Below are 21,600 nucleotides of genomic sequence, written 5' to 3'. Positions count from 1 at the left end.
ATAAAACAAGTCCATTGTCTTTTATTTGAATGCGAAACTATAAGATATATACACTTGCGTGTTACCTGTTGACACGAACTCGAGTACACAGACACACGCGTGTGTACACACACTGACACGCGTGTGTGCACACACACACAGACACACGTGTGTGTGTGTACAGACACAGACACGCGTGTGTACACACACACACAGACGCGTGTGTGCACGCGACTCTTCCCAGTCAGCGATCCGATTCTTCGCCGTTCCGTGGAGATTCTCACGCCCACCCACAACTCCCCCGTAGAACCGCGCGAGTTCCCATCGACTGCTCTCTCCAGGCAGCCGCGCACTGCGTGCCACGAGGCGCGCTACGCGACCCCGACAGACACTCGGGGCGCGACGACCGTGGTACCGTCACCACGGTGTCGTGGTGGTGTCACCACGGTGTCGTGGTGGTGTCACCACGGTGTCGCACCAGAGGGGTCCGATATGCAATTCGGTTGCACGCAACCGAACCGTGCGCACTGTACGTTGACGTCTATGCGACCAGTTGCACAGCCCGTTAAGAGTACAATCACCCGCAACTCGGATGCTGGAAACCGAGTTGCCCGTGTGTCGACGTCACCGCAAGCAGTTGCAGGCGACCTCGGGAGCGACGGGGTCCCTCGTGCGCTGCCAAGCCGCGTCCTCCCTGCCAACGCCCCACTCAGCCCATCACACTCGCTCAGGGTCTGTAAACCTCGTACTACATTGCCAGAGCTCCAGCAGTGACGGTCCTGTGGATTATACTGGTCCTCACCATGGGAATGTGGAATTTCCGCCAAGAAATGAGAAGAGAGGACTGGGTTTATGACCCCGGAGCTTCTAATTTTTGGTCCTAGCCCATGGACTGCGGCGACACGCCGGGAGGGGGGGGGGGGGGGCTCGGGGTGCCTGGCCCAGCCAGGCCGAGTGAGCGCTCGGCGGCGTGGGGAGGTGGGCGAGAGCGGCGTGGGGAGGTGGGCGAGAGCGGCGTGGGGAGGTGGGCGAGAGCGGCGTGGGGAGGTGGGCGAGAGCGGCGTGGGGAGGTGGGCGAGAGCGGCGTGGGGAGGCCTTCGTCCAGCAGTGGAGAGGCCGTGGTTGTGCGGCGACTATTTTAGATGCGTCGACTGCTGGTGCCGGGCGGTCAGTTGCCTCGCACGGTAAATCTCAGGAACCCGACGCCCAACTCGGCGTGGTGACAGAATCAAGAACCCTGATCGCATGCCGACAACGTTACTAAAACACTATCAATGTGGAACAATCAAATTAATAACCACGGGCGGTCAGAATCCCGAATGGTCTCACGGTGCCACCACCTGGAAGGCGCCGGCTGGGGGGCGCTGCGCTGCCGGCTGAGACCCCCACCACATTTGTGCCGGGTGCCAATAAAGTTACACAGAGCTGGTGACAAAGACTGTTGGGGCAAGTGCCTTCACCGAGCGCCTACGAAGGCCGGCACAGCGCAAGAGGGTGCGGGGCGTGGTCTGCACTACGCCCAGCCGCCTTTGTCTCCCCGACGCTGATGCGCACGCACGGCCCACCTACTGGGGTATAAGGTGGACCTCCAACCTTTGAAGTGCGAAGGGGGAATGTGAGATGCGTTACCATCCGGAGAATACGCTGCGGCGACGACAGAATCTCTCTCTCTTCACCCGCGGAGATTGGTGGGGGGAGGAGCGGCGCTGTGGCCGTGTCTTAGTCGCGGCTCCGGCTGCCCCAGCTATTACTGCGGTGCTGCTGCTGCTGGTGGTGCTGGTGCTGCTGCTGCTGGTGGTGCTGGTGCTGGTGGTGCGCTTTAACCATACAATACTACGTGCCGTCTGCTTCACAGACGACATTTACAGATCCCGTGACGTCGTTGGTAAGAGTGGGCTATTGTTTGCCTGCGACATGGACTACATTTACAAATTACTCAATCGGGATAACACAGCAGCAGCAGCAGCATCACCCCCCTGCTGTGGAGCCAGTGCAGGCTGCGCCTCGCGTGGAACACAGCGGCGCCTTGCTGCGCTACGATCGGCGCGCGCCATGAGAACGATGGCGCCCGTAGGAAACCAGCTCAACGGACTGGCTCTAGTTCTAGATTTGGCTCTCGCAACCTCAGTCACCGCAGCCACACGGCCAGCGAGGAAGCCTCACCGAGACAACTCGGGCTCAGGAAGGCCCTGCCAAATTTCGAAAGTAGGAGGGCGATGTTGCTACTGTGTGTGATCCCAATTGAGTAATTTGCCGGCAGTTCTTCAGCATTGGGGTGTTTGGCCAACGCCGATTACACTGCATGGGTTTTATTAGCCATGAGATGAAGCTGGTCGTAACCCAACTCTACTCCCACCAATCCTACCGATGCCCACCCCCCCCCCCCACCCCCCCCCCCGAGTGGAGTCTAGTGGATGGCGCACACGGAGCTCTTGGGCTGGCTCACGGCCCGCACGGGGGAGTCCGGGGCGCTTTTGATGATGTCGGCTTTCACCACTCGCTGTGAACAAACAGAGAAACAGCGTTGAGAATGATTCACCGTCATAAGTCATCATTGTCACAATTTTGAACATCGTCATAATCATTGCCGTAAAATCATTTTCATGACATCATCTAAATCACCAGTCTTCATCACTGTTGTCATCATCATTATCACAATCGTCACCCCCATCATCATCAATGTCACCGTCGCCTAATCTTCATCATAACCACAGACATTGTCATTATCATCACAATCATCGTCACTACCACCATCACTGTCATCGTCACTACCACCACCATCATACGACTAGCACGGTTGGCTACGTACGGTGCGAATGAAGTTCAACATACATACATACACTACACACACACATCATCGTTGCTGCAATAGCAGCGGCTGTGGTGTGCGCGTGTGGGTGTGTGGCCCCATACGTGAGCGAGCGAGCGAGTTTGTTCGTCACTGCACACTGCACACGGAGCTCTTGTCGCAGCGCGCCGCCGCCGCGCGGTACTCGCGCAGCCCCGACGCCTCCCGGTAGTCGACCAATTCGGCTTTCAGTACACCCTGGGGGGCCGGGGGGGGCCGGCAGGGGCCGGGGAGGACGATGGGATGTGGCGGGCGTGGTGCCGGGTGGTTAATGTGGTGGATGGTGACGAGCGGGGGGGTGAGGCGCGGTCGGGATGGGAGTGGCAGTTGTCAAGCCAGGCGCCATGCGTTCGGGTTGGGGTCACGGTAAGGGAGAGAGTTACAGTGAGGGTCACGGCGAAGGTCACGGTGAGGGTTATGGCGAGGGTGAGATCGACAGACGCGGAATAGCGGTTGCGTTGGCGAGGTGAGCAGCAGGCGGCCGCGTGTGAATGAGAGGAGCAGGTGGAGGAGTTTGGTGGAGTGGAGGGGGGTTTAGGTGGTCGACCCGCTGCGGCTCGAGCGGTGGAATGGGGAATGGGTGCAGGATCCACGCCGCGAGGAGGGAAGCGCGTCGTCACGAGCAGCAAGCGTGTGTGGCAGAGAGCAGAGCGCAGCAGAGGTGAAGGGTGACAGGGTTGCGATGGAACGACGAGAGAGAGGAGGTTGAAATGAAAGAGGGCAGCAGAGACAGACGGGGAGGGGCGGCCAGGAAAGAGTTGAGACATTTAATCTCAAAAACAAAACGACGAGCATCACAGCGGACGAACAAAACGGCTCGCGAAGCAAAGCGAGCCGTTTAATGCGTGAGTGGGTGAGAGGGATTGCGAGTGGGTGAGCGAGTGAGTGGGTAAGTGCGTGAGTGAGTGGGGAGTGCGTGAATGATTGGGCGCTTAAGTACACGAGCGAGTGTGTGAGTGAGTAGTTGAGTGCGTGAGCCGGTAAGTGCATGAGTGGGTGAGTGAGTGAGTGCATGAGTGAGTGCATGAGCGGGTGAGTGCTTGAGCGGGTGAGTGCGTGAGTGGGTAAGTGAGCGGGTGAGTGCATGTGTGGGTGAGTGAGCGGGTGAGTGAGTGGGTGAGTGAGCGGGTGAGTGAGTGGGTGAGTGCGTCAGTGGGTGAGTGAGCGGGTGAGTGTGTGAGCGGGTGAGTGCGTGAGTGAGCGGGTGAGTGGGTGAGTGAGCGGGTGAGTGCGTGTGTGAGTGCGTGAGCGGGTGAGTGCTTCAGCGGGTGAGTGTGTGAGTGGGTAAATGCGTGAGTGGGTGAGTGAGCGGGTGAGTGCGTGTGTGGGTGAGTGCTTCAGCAGGTGAGTGTGTGAGTGGGTGAGTGAGCGGGTGAGTGCGTGTGTGAGTGCGTGAGTGAGCGGGTGAGTGCGTGTGTGAGTGCGTGTGTGGGTGAGTGCTTCAGCGGGTGAGTGTGTGTGTGAGTGAGTGAGTGGGTGAGTGTGTGAGTGTGTGAGTGAGTGTGTGAGTGAGTGTGTGAGTGAGTGTGTGAGTGTGTGAGTGGGTGAGTGAGTGGGTGAGTGAGTGAGTGAGTGTGAGTGTGTAAGTGCGTTAGTGAGTGTGGCAGTCCCGACTATGATGATCATGTGACTTCCCTTCCTCTTTGCTCAGTGGTGCGATGAACCATCGCGATTCAAGGTCAAGATTCAAACCAGGATTTTATTTTACTTGCATTGTTTCTCATTTGATGTCTAATTCGTATAGTTTTATTCAAACGCAATGTCGCATATAATTGTAATGTAATTTGCATAACTGGCAATGATTGGTCGCCACGCACACAGTAACGGGCGCGTAGCGATCGGTGACCGGCTCGATTAAGGTCGCGTGAGTTCACAAGGCGGTTTGAAGGTCGGGCTAAGTCAAATAGTCGGGGTCACACAGGGTCGTATGGGGTCGGACGGGGTCACCTGAGATTGTTCCATCTCCGCTTTGTTGAGTTTGATGCCGAGAGTGTCGGCCGCTACTCTCTGGAAACACACGGCCACCTGCAACCACAACCACATCGACCACGATGCATCAACTGCACTGGTACAACCAAAACACCACAACCACTTACACTCGCACCACCACAACCACCACAATCACAGCATCTTAACCACACCAGGCGACCGCTTCACACCACCAAAGCCGCCTCACTGCCCCACGGAACACAACAGCCACTGCCGTGCACCACTGAGTGGTGATGACTTCACTGCTGCGCTTGTGCCAGGCTCGGTGCACCTTGAGGCCACGTGAAGGCTCACGGACAGGAGCTCATAGGACAGACCCAGATTTCGTGGGCTGACTGACTGAGACATCTGGCAGATGCACCACCTGTGCTCCTCACTGTGTTACCTCACTGTAGTTTATCTGCCCGTCACGTCGCTCGTTGTTGTGAGCGTCGCTCCTCCGCTCTCCATTGTTGTTGGAGGGCGACTGTCTCCAGCTGCCCAGCAGCATCCTTCACGAGCCACTTCCCACGGAATGCACACACACACATGCGCGTATACGCACACACGCACGTACACACACACGCACGTACACACACACGAGCGAGCGAGCGAGACTCACCGAGTCCCCGGTTTTGGCTGACACGAAGTGGCTACTGAGGCCGTTCTCCTGGCAGAAGCGCGAGTGTTTGTCGGCCTTCACCGTGCGCATGTGCTCCAGGTCGACTGGGAAGGGGGGCGGGGGGCACGGGGTGGGAGGACAGGGCATGAGTGGCGTTTCGTCATGATGTTAATCGTCGTCTGCGCTCTGACGAGTTGTTAATTGATGAGTGCGTCTCTCATGCGATGTTGACAGACGCTCCTTCGTGGGACTGAGGTGATCGTCTCAATGAAGGGGTCTACTGGGAGAAACACTTCTGGTTAAATTGATTAAAACAAAGTCAGAGTGAGTTCCTGCTGCTCAAATGAGCATCGAGACATTGGTGCTCATCTCCTGTTCACAGCCCTTCAGAGCCAGAGGAGTAAATGTAATGGACGTTTAACTTCTTTCGCGCCATACGCAGCCAACCTATAGCATGGGCAAGTCTATCCGTAGGGTAACCACTATTGATTTCTCCCCAAAGTAGTACAAAGAACGTTTTGACGACGTTCCGGTCCATGGAGCGATGCCGGTGACGTGGGCTCACGTGCAGACGGCGAGCTGGGACGTCGCATCGCACAATTGCGAGCGATGGTGGCAGTGTGGGGAGGCCTTAATCCAGCAGTGGACTGACCATGGCTGCTGATGACGATGAAGTTATAAGATGTTATTCCTATGCAAGGGTTCACAGTGAGGATGGGAGGAGAGGGTGGGTGCCACTGCCTGCCAAGCTGCCACTGGTTAGGCCTCTGCTCGTTCGTCGAGGTTGGCGTTAATAGCCCAGCGAGGGATGAGCAAGGCAGCGATTATTCATCGGATGTCGCCCATGATGATGGTGATGATGACGATATTGATCACTGTGGTAAAACTTCTGCGGTTGAGAGAAACATAATTGAAGAAAAGTTGGACTCCCTTGGAGTGCCGAGTGAACGGGCCCAGGCTGGTCCCCATGAGAGACTCACATGGAGACTCAGGACGGCGGTCACAATGGTGGTGGTGGTGGTGATGCGATGTACCTGTGCATGTGTGTCCTTGTGCAGTGTATGTGTGTGCATGCAATGGTGTATTTGCCGTTATGTCCGCCAGCCTGCATGTGTCTGCCTGTCATCTGTGTGTGTGTGTGAATATGTGAGTATTTGCCCATGTGTGCATGTGCCTGCGAGTGTTAATGTGGGTGCACACCCGTGCATGCGTGCGTGTTCTCTAAACCCTTGAGCTCAGGGTGGTGCTAAGTGGGTGACATAAATAAATAAGTGCGACTGTTTACGTGAACTCCGAACCCCGGCAAGTTTAAGGATAATCTCTCCGGGGCGGGGCAGGCGGGTGGGGGGGTTGGCGGGGAGGGGAGTGGGTGCCCTGACGGTCGTCGGGGGTTGAACGGGGGTCGTGGGGGTCCCCTCCAGACATCCGTCCCCCCTGCGTCCGATAAACCTTTCTCATCCCCACGGCTCACCGCTAACCCGAGCGCCGCCCACCGCCCGGACACAGCTTAGCACCCTGCCCCGTGCCTACGCCGCGTCAGGGTGGCCCCGTGGCTACGCCGTGTCAGGGTGGCCCCGTGGCTTAGGGGTCAGAGCCGCCGAGCCAGCACTGAGCCAGCACTGAGCCAGCACTGAGCCGGCAGCGCCAAGGTCGTGGGGGGTTCAAGCCCTGGGTCGGCGCGTCTGTCTGTCTCTATCGGGGGGTTCATAATGGTCGTTTCAGAGACACTGAGCCGCCACCGCTGATATCCATGGGTGAGGATCTACCTGGGTTGTAGCTGATTAAACGGGGTTCACAGATGTGCCGAGTCGGTGGTCTCGGTGTACCGAGACGTGTATGCCTGGAGGCATCTTACTCGTACGAATCGCGTTAATAGGGGTGTGGTTATGTTTCCCACGTTTCTGAGACCGTGTGGGCCACGTGGCGGAGTGGAAGACAGAGTGTCTTTAGTAAAAGAGTTACAGACCATCCCGAGCGTTATCACCTCCGACTAGACAGGTGAGTAAGGTGTTGCGTAGGAAGACAGACAATGCTTCTGGTATCATTCTCAGTGTACACTACTGTCCCTTCTGTAACCCTCTTAGCGGGCAAGCCGGCACGGCGACACGAGGCGGTGGCGTGGCCGGCGCAGCGCCCAGCCACTGTTGTGTCCCCAGTGGCGATGTGTACACACGCCACCGTGCCCTCAGTTGCGAGGCCGAATCAACCTCGGGGAGGCCGAGGATCAGTTCGGATAATCACCACTGCGTTGGTCACGAGCGGAAGTCGAACTCAGGTTGACGGGTTCGTGGCTCGGCGCGCCGCTCCCCACGGGCGCTCGCTCCCCTCGGTGCGGGGCTGCGGGTAACGCTCCCCTCGCCCGTGGGCAAATTACGGGCGGCGCGCCGCAGAACAGAGCTCACGCGTGCCGCCGCGCCGGCCAGGTGGCCCCGGCAAGAATTTTAATTTCTCCCTCGCCGCCAACGCCGCCGCCGCCTCCACCCCATGCGCACGGGGAATGCGTTTTGGGTAAAACAGGCGCAACGGCCGGGCTGTGTTGAGCCGCGCGATTTTCCTCTTTGGCACAAATCGCCAAATCGCCCTTGTTCTGGCAAATTGCTCAACAGCCGTTCCGAGACCGCCCGCCCGACAGACATGGACTGAATAGGCTGCACTATTCACCAGCACGTACACCGCTGGGCCCTGGTAGCATACAGCGCCGTGTGTGCGGGACAGCGCTCGTGCTGGGGAAATAGTTAGGCCCAATCCCTTTGAATGATCCCCAGCCCGGGTGGCAGACTCTTGCGAGGGAGGCGTGGGGCAAAGGGGATCTGTGCCAATGTGTTTGTAAATTATTATATTTTAATAATAAAACGATGACCTCGACTGATAAAACGCCGCCGCACAGCATTCGAGGAGGAACCACAGACGAGTGGGAAAGTCGGCGACCAAGCGGCGAGCCGGTACCAAATTGATATCTCCCTGAGTTCTGTGATCCTCTGTATATTAAGGTGTTATCGACCAATTCATGAGAAGTGTTTTTAAATATTTTAAACGCATTTACTGAGCACAGGCCAAACACATCAAGCGGCCAGCAGCAAACAGCATGGTCAAAGTTGTAATGAAACAGAGTGAACACATTCCTTGAACAGAGCGAGGTTATTATGAGAGCTCAGGAGAGGAGACGGTGGGAGGAGGGAACTGCAAAGTGGAGCAGTGCGAGGGAAGAAGCACAAAGAGAAGTGAGGTGACCTGCAGTGTGGTGAGTGGGTGGGTGAGTGGGTGGGTGAGTGGGTGAGCAGGCGGGTGGGTGAGTGTCAGAGTAAGTTAGTGAATGACTGAGTGAGTGAATGGGGGGTTAGTGTGTTATTGTGACCTGCAGTGTGGTGAGTGGGTGGGTGAGTGAGTGGGTGAGTGGGTGGGTGAGTGGGTGAGCAGGCGGGTGGGTGAGTGTCAGAGTAAGTTAGTGAATGACTGAGTGAGTGAATGGGGGGTTAGTGTGTTATTGTGACCTGCAGTGTGGTGAGTGGGTGGGTGAGTGGGTGGGTGAGTGGGTGGGTGAGTGGGTGAGCAGGCGGGTGGGTGAGTGTCAGAGTAAGTTAGTGAATGACTGAGTGAGTGAATGGGGGGTTAGTGTGTTATTGTGACCTGCAGTGTGGTGAGTGGGTGGGTGAGTGGGTGGGTGAGTGGGTGGGTGAGTGGGTGAGCAGGCGGGTGGGTGAGTGTCAGAGTAAGTTAGTGAATGACTGAGTGAGTGAATGGGGGGTTAGTGTGTTATTGTGACCTGCAGTGTGGTGAGTGGGTGGGTGAGTGGGTGGGTGAGTGGGTGGGTGAGTGGGTGAGCAGGCGGGTGGGTGAGTGTCAGAGTAAGTTAGTGAATGACTGAGTGAGTGAATGGGGGGTTAGTGTGTTATTGTGACCTGCAGTGTGGTGAGTGGGTGGGTGAGTGGGTGAGCAGGCGGGTGGGTGAGTGTCAGAGTAAGTTAGTGAATGACTGAGTGAGTGAATGGGGGGTTAGTGTGTTATTGTGACCTGCAGTGTGGTGAGTGGGTGGGTGAGTGGGTGAGCAGGCGGGTGGGTGAGAGGGTCTGTGGGTGGGTGAGTGTCAGAGTAAGTTAGTGAATGACTGAGTGAGTGAATGGGGGGTTAGTGTGTTATTGTGACCTGCAGTGTGGTGAGTGGGTGGGTGAGTGGGTGAGCAGGCGGGTGGGTGAGAGGGTCTGTGGGTGGGTGAGTGTCAGAGTAAGTTAGTGAATGACTGAGTGAGTGAATGGGGGGTTAGTGTGTTATTGTGACCTGCAGTGTGGTGAGTGGGTGGGTGAGTGGGTGAGCAGGCGGGTGGGTGAGTGTCAGAGTAAGTTAGTGAATGACTGAGTGAGTGAATGGGGGGTTAGTGTGTTATTGTGACCTGCAGTGTGGTGAGTGGGTGGGTGAGTGGGTGAGCAGGCGGGTGGGTGAGTGTCAGAGTAAGTTAGTGAATGACTGAGTGAGTGAATGGGGGGTTAATGTGTTATTGTGACCTGCAGTGTGGTGAGTGGGTGGGTGAGTGGGTGAGCAGGCGGGTGGGTGAGAGGGTCTGTGGGTGGGTGAGTGTCAGAGTAAGTTAGTGAATGACTGAGTGAGTGAGTGGGGGGTTAGTGTGTTATTGTGACCTGCAGTGTGGTGAGTGGGTGGGTGAGTGGGTGAGCAGGCGGGTGGGTGAGAGGGTCTGTGGGTGGGTGAGTGTCAGAGTAAGTTAGTGAATGACTGAGTGAGTGAGTGGGGGGTTAGTGTGTTATTGTGACCTGCAGTGTGGTGGTTGGACAAGGAGTGGATGAGGTTAAACAGTCAGTGTCTGGTCGACCGAGTCCTCAGCATGGGTGGAGGAATGAACGAGCGACGTTCACAGGAAGCGGTAAGCATGGTAGTAGTAGTAGTAGTAGCCGCGATAGTAGAACGATGAGGGGACGACTGACCGCGGAAGGTGAGCTAGTGACTCGAGTGAATCGGTGAGTGCAGGATCGTGAATCACCACGACTGCTGCTTCACTCCACGTTCTACCCGGTGCAGAAGCGAGATCAGGACTGAGCGCTCCAGCGTGACAATAATACCGAATACAACGTCGACTAAACACGCGCAAAGTGCTCGTGGACACGTTGTCAAATCCGTGCCGCGTCTGTTTTCTGTGGGCGTCTCTGCACGGGAGAGGCAGAGCACTCGCGCATTTCGTAAAATTGCCACGTGGGATATTTTTTGCGCAAAAATTTTACATTAAGGGATTACGCGGAGAGACGCGGCCCGTCGGGCAAGGGACAGCTGTAATCATGTCGCAAATGCCGGGAGAGAAGATTGCCATGGTTTCCGCTTAACCGGGCCACCGCGTGCACAAAGACGCACACATGCAGCGTGGGGCCAGGCAAACAAGGCACCTTAACGATGCTGCCTCCCAGGTGAACGCTCTTAAACTGACACTCGCTCCCAGCGATCCACGAGTAGAGGTTTAGAAACAGACAAGCCAATTCAAGAGCCAGAAACGTAAGTGCGTAATCTGGGGTGGGTGGGTGAGCTGTCGGTGAAGGTGAGTGACCTGTTGGAGAGGGTGGGCGAGAGTGGGTTATGGGGGGTGAGCTATTAGTGAGCGAGCAGGCAAGCGAACAAGTCACCCATCGCACACCCTGCAACAGCTTGTTACAATTTGGATCAGAACCTCTTTGCCAAAGTGGCGGCAGCGGCGTCGGAGGAGGAGGCGGTGGAGGAAGCCGTGAGTGGCGGAGGAGGTGGGGGAAGCAGTGAAGACAGAGAAACTCCGGTTTCTTTCTCTCCTCGTCCGACGATCAAAGCCAAATGTTTCTTGTATATTTTTTTTCTCTCGTCTTATTAAAGTTATTTCATATCCACTCCAGCCACCCCATCCCACCCTCCCCCACAGCGGTCCCCCCGCCGCAGGCGATTAAAGACGCGGCTGCGTCTGTGGCATCGGCGATTGTTTGAAGGTGCTTTAAGGGATCACCCCAACAAGTACCCACACCTGTACTATTTGGGGCGCGTGTCTGGACAGGGATGAAGAGGAAGGTGGGGGGGGGGGGGGGGGTTTGAGGGTTGGTGGATCACGCGCCGCACGCGAGGTGCGATGTGACGACGACGACGAGGAGGTGGCACGGGGGTGGTGGGGCGTCCCGGTGTCCCGGCCGGAGCGCGCTCGACGCTCGTTGCAGAGGTTTCGAGGTTCATATCCGGCAGGCCGCCCTAGTTATTACTGTGGTGGTGTTAACTGTGAAATACTGTGCGCCTTCCACTGTGCTCAGAGTGGGTAACTGCACGGTCCCATTACACCGCACACGACCCAACTGGGATTGTTGACTCACCTTATGCCGCACAGGGGCAGCTACCACTGGGGGTGCTCTTTGTGATGTTGGAGATTAGATGTGACGATGTAAGACGCTCGTCACGTTTAAAGAGCGCTCCGAGGCACCCCGGCGTGAAGGAGGAGGGCGGCAGAAGCAACTCCCTCTCGTTATCAGCAGATTGAGAATGAACGGAGCGATAATCCTTCTCATACATTTAATATTTTACTCTCGTTGCAAGGTCTCACGTTCGTATAAACGATATTGTTACTCTTTCTGCGATGATGATGATTAAGTCGTGAACGATTGAGGCGTTGAAATAGAACAAATATTTCAACTTGGCCCGCTACCAAATTAGCACGGCGGCAATTCAGATGGAGAGAGAGCGGGAGGGGGGAATATAAATAAACGAGCTGGAGAGAGCGAGGGAGAGCGAGGGAGAGCGAGGGAGAGCGAGGGAGAGCGCGGTGGCGAGACGCTAAGTGGAGGTGACGCTAAACGGAGCTAAAGCCACGGCTCTGCGCGCCCTCTCGCTGTGACGATGAGCAGGGCGCCGGGCCTAAGTGGACGCGCTCTAAATCGGCAATCGTGCTGCGAAACTCCGGCTCCCCAAGGCCACCCGTCTCTCACCGGCGGCGGCACACGAGCCGGGATCTCACCACCGCTGTCATCATCGTCATCGTCGTTGTCGTCCCTTTGATCGCGTCATCGCCCGATCCGTATTGCACAAACACAACCCACCTCCTCCTCCTCCTGTCCCGACTCCACCACCAACCACTACCATTCCTACCAGCACCACCAAATTCCACACTATCAGCACCACCATAACCCCCATCACAATCACCAATATCCCGACACCACCACCACCACCGTAACACGCACCACCACCATCAGCACCACCACCACCACCACCATCAGCACCACCACCACCATCCACCTCTCAAACTCTCTCCTCCACCACCATTACCACCACTGGTTGTTTCACCACCAGCACCGCAACGGCCGCTTTCCCAGAAAACCTTCCAGGGAGAGTTAACGCCTCGGCGTGGTCGGTGGTGGGAGGACGGGAGGGAGTGGAGGAAGCAAACTCCCTCATCCCGACGTGACCCCGCGCGGCCCCCTTACAGCACCCCCCCCTCCGCCCCCTGGGGATGGGTGGGATTCTGGAGAGTGTCAGGGACTCGAAGGGGGGGGGTGGTAGGGAGAGAGGAGAGGACGGGAAATGATGGGTGGCGGCGGCGGCGCGAAGTTTACGGGAAAATGCCGCGTGCCGTCCCAATTAATCGTCTACAAACGCATGGCCATGGAGACGCCTGCCCGGGGTTGTAGCACAGGCGGTAGGATGCTGTTGCTATCCACCACGGGCAGTGTCCACCACGGGCAGTGTCCACCACGGGCAGTGTCCACCACGGGCAGTGTCCACCACGGGCAGTGTTGCTCACTGTGAGCAAAAAGCTTGTATTTTCCAAACCGAAATTCTATATTAAACATACCACGATACCCTAATTAATTGACGTGTTTATTTTACAAACAGCTATTACGCCGACTTTGCTATCGTACATATTCGTCACCTGGAGGTTGAATGCTTCAAGAAAATCACTGATAGCATTTGTCCCCCTGGGTGGTACCGAACAATAACATTTTGGGACCAATGGCTTAAGGAATAATGGAGTTGGATGGCCCCAATGTGGCCATAATGACGCCTGGCCGGTACCACGGGACCTGGGAAACCAATGGAGGGGGGGGGGGGGCGGTGGCACAAAGGCTAGCACACTGCGCTGTGCAACTGGCGACCCGAGCTTAATTCCCGTTCATGGCCAGCATTATATCTGAATCCGTCCAGAGGCTCCCCTAGGTCGACTCAGCCTTAAATGAGTACCAGGTGCGGATTGTGAATATGAGTAATGGGGAGATGAAGGTGGCCGGGCTTGGTGCTGGCCACGCTGCACTGTTCTAGGTGCGCCGTGCTGACCTTAATAAGTGATGGACAACAGCACTTGTCCCTCCAGTCTGTACAGGCTATAGGGGGATCTTTGTCTTTATTTTGTAGGGCTCATTGTGATCAGCACCGTCTTGTTGATCGTGACTCGTCCTCTCAATGATTACTCTTGTTGTGAGTAGTCACCGAGGAGAGCCTCACGGAGTCTCAACACTCTTGTTCACGAGGGCCCTGCCAAATATTTGCTATCGAGTGTGAAGTTGCTGCTGTGTGTCATCTCAATTGTGTAATTTGCAGGAATTTTTCATCGTTAACAGGACGTGGCTTGGCCAATGCCGGCTACATTGCATGGTGCTTGTTTAGCTATGAGAGGAGGGCCGGAGGAACCAAAGCAGAACAGGGGAGATCATTACAAGCCGCACGCTGAGAGGCGCCCGTCGAAAATCGCTTCCGTGCGCTCGTAGGTCCCGTTGCGACCGCTCCCTCTCCCCGCCCCGGGGTGAGGGACACATCCACAGGAGAGGCGGCGGGGGCAGCACCTGTCTAAGTGTTACGGCGATCGCGTTCGTGCCGCGCACGTAATTAAAGTTTACCCTCCATTGTTGGCGAGCCTCACTTGAGCCTCACTTGAGATCCTCCTAATTGCCGCGGCGGGCCGCTCGCCGTGTTTGCGCTGCGCGTGCGGCACTCGGCACGGCACGGAAGACGCAAACGCAAACCCGTGGCGCCATTGTCCCATTCTGGTGTCGTTTTTATTCGTTATTGTGATTATGTTGTCCACGCCGCCTCTCTCGTTTGTTTTTTTCGTCCGCGTGCGGCTCGACTTACACGCGTGATGCTCGAGGGGAGGGGGGACAGCGGTTATCGTGACCCGCACGGAGGTAACGTTTTGCCGCAGGGGATTGGCAGCCGCGGTGTCGGCGCGACAGTGACGCCCGTCGCTGCGCTCCGCTGCGTTGTTAATTGACGAGTCCACGTCTCAATCGGCCAATCACGCCATGTTGACAAACGCTCACTTCGCTCGTGGGACCAAGGTGGTCCTCTGAGAGAAACGCTTCTGGTTAAATTTATTAAAACAAAGTCAGAGTGAATTCCTGATGCTCAAATGAGCATCGAGGCATTGGTGCTCATCTCCTGTATACAACTCTGCAGAGCCAGAGATGGAAATTCCATGTTTATATGACAGGGACATCGGAACATGGAATAAGACAGGCAATATTGGTTTCCCCACAAAGTGGTACTCAATTTATCGACCCCGAAAGGACAATGAGCTGAATTCAAATTCTCCCCCAACCAGGATGTGAACTCGCAACCTTCCGATTGTGAGCCACTCGCTCTACCGCTCAGCCGTCCGTCTCTATCCCGCGTACTGTGGTATAGACGAGAGCGTGCGGGTGTTAGTTACAGTCAGTCACATCATTATGGGGGACGTGGGCCCCCCCTAAATGGCCACTGTTTGCCGAGACCACCGTCTGACTGGTATTCCGTTGAGGCCTTCATTCGGCACGAAGCCTCGAGTGGCCAGGCTGCGCTTAATTGGGCCGCGATGACCACCGCTAAATTAGCTCAGCGCTTTAGCGGAAAGCAAAAAATACGGGTGCCGCAAACGTGTCTCGACATGGGCTCCCAGCGCTTGTAAATGAGTGAGCGAGTGGCAGGCGGGTGGGCAAGTGAGCGGGTGAGTGAACGGGCACGCGAGTGAACGAGCGGGTGAGCGAATGAGCTGGCGAAGGCACATGCGGGCGAGCGAACGAGCGATGGAACGGGCAGGTGGGCGAGTAGAGGGGCGAGTGGATGGGGGGGCGAGCAAACGGGCAAGCGAACGGGCGGGGAAACCATGAAGCGGGCAAGCGGGTGGGCGAGCGAACGGTCGACGATGCTAACAGCTGGGCGTGTGGAATGAGCGCGAGCGTGCGTGGGTTGGGTTACAGTGGCCGTCTCCACCGAGCAGTCGAGAATTCACACCCAACGCGCCACCAGTCCTTACTGGAAATCCCTCTCATTAACTAATTACCAAAATAAATAACTCCACAGCTCTTATCATGTCACATATTCATGCACTGATACATACCTAGATACACATATCTAGATATACATACCTAGATACACATACCAAGCTCTGTCCAACACACGTTTGAAGTTAAGGCAAATAACTTTAAATGTACTTTTAAGAGTATTCTAGTGACATCGCTGTAGCATGCGTGACTGCTGTACATTTCAAAGCATCATCACCTAATTACCCAAGAAAGCCTCACCGAGTCTCAAGACCCTTCTTTTTCAGGAGGGTGCTGCTACACTGGGATGATAAGTTCCACTCTTAGAATGAGAGTTCAGCTTCGTGTGGGAGGAAACTGAAGAACCCTGAGAAAATGCAACATGCAAACAAGGAACTATTCAATTCTCCGTACGGATGGATTCAATAATCTAGTGCTGTACTAATCTCTAGCCACCTCGGAGTTCAAGCCTACAACACCTGGTATCCCATCCTAGTACTCACCAGACTGAACCCTGCTGAGCCCCCAAGATCAGACATCTGGCAATATTCTGGGTGATTGTAGGCAGTGAATATATTATGAACAGCGACGCACAGCCTTAATGTCCTGTTGTTGAACACTCACGCATTAAACAGATAACGAAACAAGCAGAAAATCCGCCCCCATATCAGTCTCTGCATATAAAAATTTAAGTATTTATTTACGCATCCCATGAGCCACTCGGCCTACATTCTGGGTGTAAATAATTACAGCAGCATTGGTTCAACGCAAGCAAACCTGTGGACCTTTATCGACACAAGTTAAACACGTCGACTTCCATCGTCTCATCAGCAGGCAGACTTGAACCAACGCTGGTGAACTGCCAGATGTTTGTAGGCAAGGACCCTCTCTCTGTTTGATATGGGTGCCTGGTTCACGCAAACCTCTCTACAACACAACGCAAACTCATCAGTAGCTTGGTGGCGAGAACAAACGCAACAAGATAAATCAGCAGACAATGCGCCTCTTTGCCATGAACACAGGCGTGGGACCTCCTTGCTGTATTGTAATCTCCACTGGATATGTCATCCTCTGCGGGGCGGCTGTACGCTGGCAATGACTTATCAGCCACCAGCAGCACAGGGCAGGCGCTGGCGACTACGCTTCACGTGGCCTGAACCCGGAAGTCTGGAGGCAGCGAGAGTTGGTGGATCACGCACACGACCTCAAGACTCCCTCCCCGCTCGTGGGCATCGAAGTCACAATCTTCTGGATTATGCTCAGAGTACGATAGAGGTACAGCAAGTGGGTTAATCTCCATCTCGTTACTCGGCTGTTCTTCGACAAAGTTGCCCAAACATCCCAATATAGAACCACAGAGCTTGGACATTTGTTGGCTCTGGTCCTAGCCAGCCTCCCGCGTGCCTGCGGACTCCTCTGCACGCGTTACGATGTCGACAGCGTTTTGATCGAAAATCTATAATCTGCTAGAATGATGCTGCCATATTAAAAGTAAACAGAGAATCTCTGCCTTCCTAGCGACTCAAATCCCGGCCAAAACAGCACTCGTTAGTCTTGAGACTACAAAGGAATCGCCACTCCTGCTGCGCGGGGGAAACAGCATCCCTGCTGCAAAGGCAGGCGGGATGAGTCCCCGTGGTCCCAGGCCTCCACAGGTGCGCGCGTCTGTGCACGTGACACAAAACAGACATCCTCAACGCCCTCCTGGGCCGTCGCCAAGCGAGAAGAGCCCCCCACCCCCAACAGGCCCCCCTCCCTTGCCTGCCCCAGCTCAGAGGAGCTATAAGGCCCCCCCCTCCCTCTCCTTGACTCCTCGTTGTCCTGACAGCTGAGCTGGGTGCACCTAGTCCTGTCCTCCGAGCCGCTCCTGCGAGCAGTAACCCCTTGTGCAAAGTGCTAGCCTTAGTAGGTGTTTGTTTATAGCACTTGCCCCAATCGTATGTTAAGGCTATAGGGGGTGTTTTTATCTTCATGTTGAGGACTGTATATAGTGGTTAGCGCACTGTATGAGGACATCGGCAGCCTGAGTTCAATTCCTCCTCACGGCCAACATCAGTGGCGATTATTTTAACTGAAGCTGGTTTGGGAGTTTCGCAAATCTTTGCGCGATGCACCAACCCTCGCCTCCAATGCGTCAGATCACAGTGCATCGTGGGAACAGCGGTTGCGCAGTCGGTTATCTCACTGAGAAATGCACCTGGCCACTTGAGTTCAGTTCCCGGCCATGGCTAACATCAGTGGCCATTATTTGAACAGATCTCGGGAGGGTCTGGCCAGACAAACGTGTGAACAATCATAACCACACGTCTAATTTTCCATGTTTTCCATGTTCTCCGGTTGAATTTTTTTCCCTGATCTCCGATCCATATGGAACAGCTTGTGTGCATAACTCGCTCTCCCTCGCTGTCTGTCTGCCGTGGATTTGAGAAATCTCATTAAGGGATGTCGAGCCTGGCCCTTGGGCACGGCCTCACCACGCTCCGTCCGACGCGGCCCGCTAACAGCCCTGTCGGCCACGAGGCAACCTCTCCCGCTAACCGGGGCCCAGCGGTAGTGAAGACGATCGTGACGGTAACTAAGGTGTTCACTCGGTGCAGGCGCCATCGTGCTCATAGCGCGAGCCATCGACGTGGTCTGCAGGAGTTTCACAGTCAGGGGGCGATGTTGCTGCCTTGCGTGCGATCCCAATTGAGTGATTTGCGGTGTGAGTTTACAATCTGGCGAACTTGGACAGTGATGCTGGGACACAATGACCTGCTCTTGCTCACGACATCACGGGACCTCTAATTGTCCGCTGTAAAGTGCTGCACTGTACAGTTAGTACACACTGCCAAAGTAACCAGGGCGGCCTGCAGAACCTCTGCGATAAGCGGCGAGCGCACCACCGTTGGACCGCATCGCCGCCCCAATTGCAGAGGTAATACTGCGGTGCCTATTGACCATAAAAGACGATGTAAGCGCCATCCATTTCTCTCACGGTGGCCAGTAAAGATCCCGTGACGTCAATTGAAATGAGTAGGCCGTCGTGTGCCGGCACCGCGGGCTAAAAATGGCCAAATTCTAGAAAATTAGCACCGCAAATGACTAAGCGGTGGCGTTGGTGGCGGTAGTGACCGTGACGATGGAGGAGCAGGAGTGGAACATCCGAGGGCGTTGGGGGTGTTGCGACCTCCGCGCGGCTTCCCACGCCCTCCCCACACGCGGCACGACCTCGGCGTGCGGGACAATGTAGCTGCTGGCTCGCCCGCCAGCCTGCACCTGGCACGGCCAGCACGGCCGTGCCAGCCTGCACCTGGCACGGCCAGCACGGCCGTGCCAGCCTGCACCTGGCACGGCCAGCACGGCCACGCCGCGAGGCCGCTCCCCTGGGGAGGCGTGGGATTGTGGTGGCGCTGGTGGCTATGCCGCACACCTGCAACCGGGCACTATGTAAGGTGAGGGTTGGTGGATCGCCAAGACGTTTGTGAAACTCCCAAACCGGGGTTGGTTACGATAATGGCCGCTGACGTGAGCCGTGGTTGGGTTCATAGAGCTCTCACCACTACCAAACTGCTACGCACGATTCACGCTCACACACAAAGCTCGCCTGTGCAGCCTACATAGGGTGTGGTGGTAAGTGCTGTTAGCGAGCAGCTGTTGAGGCCGGTACGAGGCGTGAGGAGCTGGTGTGGCCGGCACCGCGCCTGCACACCTTTGTGTGGCCCACATAAGGCAGTAGAGCAGGTGGGGACATTTCCCTCTGTCTCCAACTGGACAGAGACTGAGCGTAACGCTCCTCTCTTGGGCGCTTAGAATTGGGACCTCCCCTAGGTCAACTCAGCCTTAAATAAGTATCCGGTGCGGTCTATAGACATCGGCGCAGCGGAGACAAAGATTGGCTGGACGTGGTGTTGGCCACGCCACACTCTCGTGTGCCGGCCTTCACAGGCGCTCGCTACAACACTCATCTCGTCAAGGCTGCATTGGGAATCTGCGTGTGTGCTGCGTGTATGAATGTGGGAAGCAATGGTGCAGAGGTGATCTACACAGATAGGAGTAACTTGACCTTGAGCAGGATTAGAACTCATGTCACTACTGGGAGCTCTGCCATCCTCTTTATACACAAACACAACGGACAAAGATTCCCCCTATTTCCTTAACAGACTGCAGGGGTCAGTGCTGTTAGCAAGCACCTATTAAAGCCGACATGGCACACAATGGGGTGGTGTGGCTATCATCACGTCAGCCCTGCTGCCTTTGTCTTCCAGGTGCTAATGCTCACACACCACGCCAGGTACTCATTCAAGGCTACATGAAGCTCGGATGATTGGTCACCAATGTAGGCCGTGAGCGGAAATTGAACTATAGTCAGCGGGTTCCGTAGCACAGTGCACTAACCACTGCGTCACCGCTCCCCACGTGATCCACCAACCCTTGCCTACACACGTCCGGTGTTCTTCACACATACACACGTGCATAGGAATTTAATTAAAACACAAGGCAACAGATACGAATGCTGCGAGTCTGGCATCCTGTGAGCCAATGTCACCATCGTGGTGCCACGTTCGTGGGGGGGGGGGCGTTTGGAGCCAACGCAAGGCCCACCCCCACCCCAGCTCCTCCTCCCCCTCTCCCCCCCCCCGACCACGGGGCTCCCAGCTGTCCGCTCGGCTCCCCAACCCGAGCACCAAGTCAACGGCGGCAGCGTCACTCACGCCGTTCTAAGTCGGGACAAGAAGCCAACGGGCTCATCGGCCCAACGAGGCCCGTCAGGCGGCACGGCTCCTGCCCAGGGGCCACACGGCCGGTGGCCACAGCGGGGCCTGGGAGACGGCCCAGGAGATGGCACGCTCTGACAGGAGGCACGCGGGTCAACCCACGCAACCCCACGCAACTCTCACGTGACCCCACGCAATCCCGCGTAACCCCACGCAACCAACCCCAATGTGACCGACCCCAATGCAACCCTCTCTCAATCCCAATCCAACCCGCACAAAACCCCAACGCAAACCCAACGCAACTCCCACACTACCCCTCGATCTACATCCGCTCACCCTCTCTCTACTCCACATGCCCTCTCTCATCTCCATTTCCCTCATCTCCTCTCTCCACTCATCCTTCTGTCCCTCTCTCCTCTCCCCCTCTCCTCCACCAGCGTGGTCTTGATAACAAACACGCGACCCTGGAGCCCAGGCTAGCCAGGCCCCCCCCATCCCCCCCAACCTCCCGCCCCTCGCGGATAGGCGACCGCGTCCTCACTCTTGTTGGCGACCAGGGCGACGTTAGGCTGCCGCTCAGCCTCCTCGTTCACCTTGCGCACCATGCCCAGCCAGTCCTCCAGGTCCTCGAAGCTCTGGTAGTTGGTGATGTCGTACACGAGCAGCACGCCCTGTGACACAGCCGTGTTGGCAGGCGACTGTTATTATTATTCAAGTTGTTGTTGTTGTTTCGTAGCGATTTACCCTGGAAAGTCTCACCGAGTCTCAGGACTTTCAGGAGGGTCCTGCCAAGCTTCCGTAGTTAGGTGGTGATGTTGTTGCTGCTGTGTGCGATCCTAATTTTTCAATTTTTAGCAGTTAACTTCTTAGCAATGGGATATGTGTATTTTTTTGCGACGGGAGGAAACCAGAGAATCCAGAGGAAACCCATGCAGAACAAGGAGAGAACATACAACATCCAAACACTCACACATTCACACTCTGCAGAACAGGAGGAATACATTCAAACTCCACTCAAATAGTGGCACCTGGGTCAGGAATTGAACCCCGGCCCCTCTTGCTGTGAAGCGCGGGTGTTACCAGCCCCCTGCCGCCCTGACGGCCGCAATGGTCAGCGAGGGAACGACGGGGACGCTGGCATCACATCGAAATTCTGACATCGACACACTCCACCAACCCGCATTGACCAGCGTGGTGAAGTATGATGAAATAATTCCCGTGACTCACATGGCCTCAAGAGAAAGACAAAAG

The 21,600-nt window shown here is 56.0% G+C and overlaps 1 protein-coding gene across 2 annotated transcripts in view; it reads right to left on the bottom strand.

The window, feature by feature from the left end:
• Position 1: 1 nt before the first annotated feature.
• RAB28 (RAB28, member RAS oncogene family) overlaps positions 2-21,600 on the bottom strand; it is a 30,818-nt gene continuing 9,219 nt past the window's right edge. The window contains exons 4-8 of one of the 2 annotated variants that reach the window (XM_061556176.1): positions 20,891-21,020; positions 5,418-5,521; positions 4,775-4,852; positions 2,893-3,025; positions 2-2,479 (exon numbers count right to left, since the gene is read on the bottom strand). In XM_061556176.1, coding sequence (XP_061412160.1) covers positions 2,918-3,025; positions 4,775-4,852; positions 5,418-5,521; positions 20,891-21,020 — 420 coding nt within the window. In that variant the 3' untranslated portion in view covers positions 2-2,479; positions 2,893-2,917. The remainder of the gene's footprint in view (positions 2,480-2,892; positions 3,026-4,774; positions 4,853-5,417; positions 5,522-20,890; positions 21,021-21,600) is intronic. The other variant, XM_061556177.1, reaches the window with a different exon arrangement.

Source organism: Lethenteron reissneri, chromosome 22 (assembly GCF_015708825.2).
Source record: "Lethenteron reissneri isolate LAM-NWPU_2019-01 chromosome 22, ASM1570882v1, whole genome shotgun sequence".
In the NCBI taxonomy this organism is placed as follows: Eukaryota; Metazoa; Chordata; class Hyperoartia; order Petromyzontiformes; family Petromyzontidae; genus Lethenteron; species Lethenteron reissneri.
Note: the sequence above shows the minus strand (reverse complement) of the source record. Positions and strands in the feature narration are given on the sequence as shown.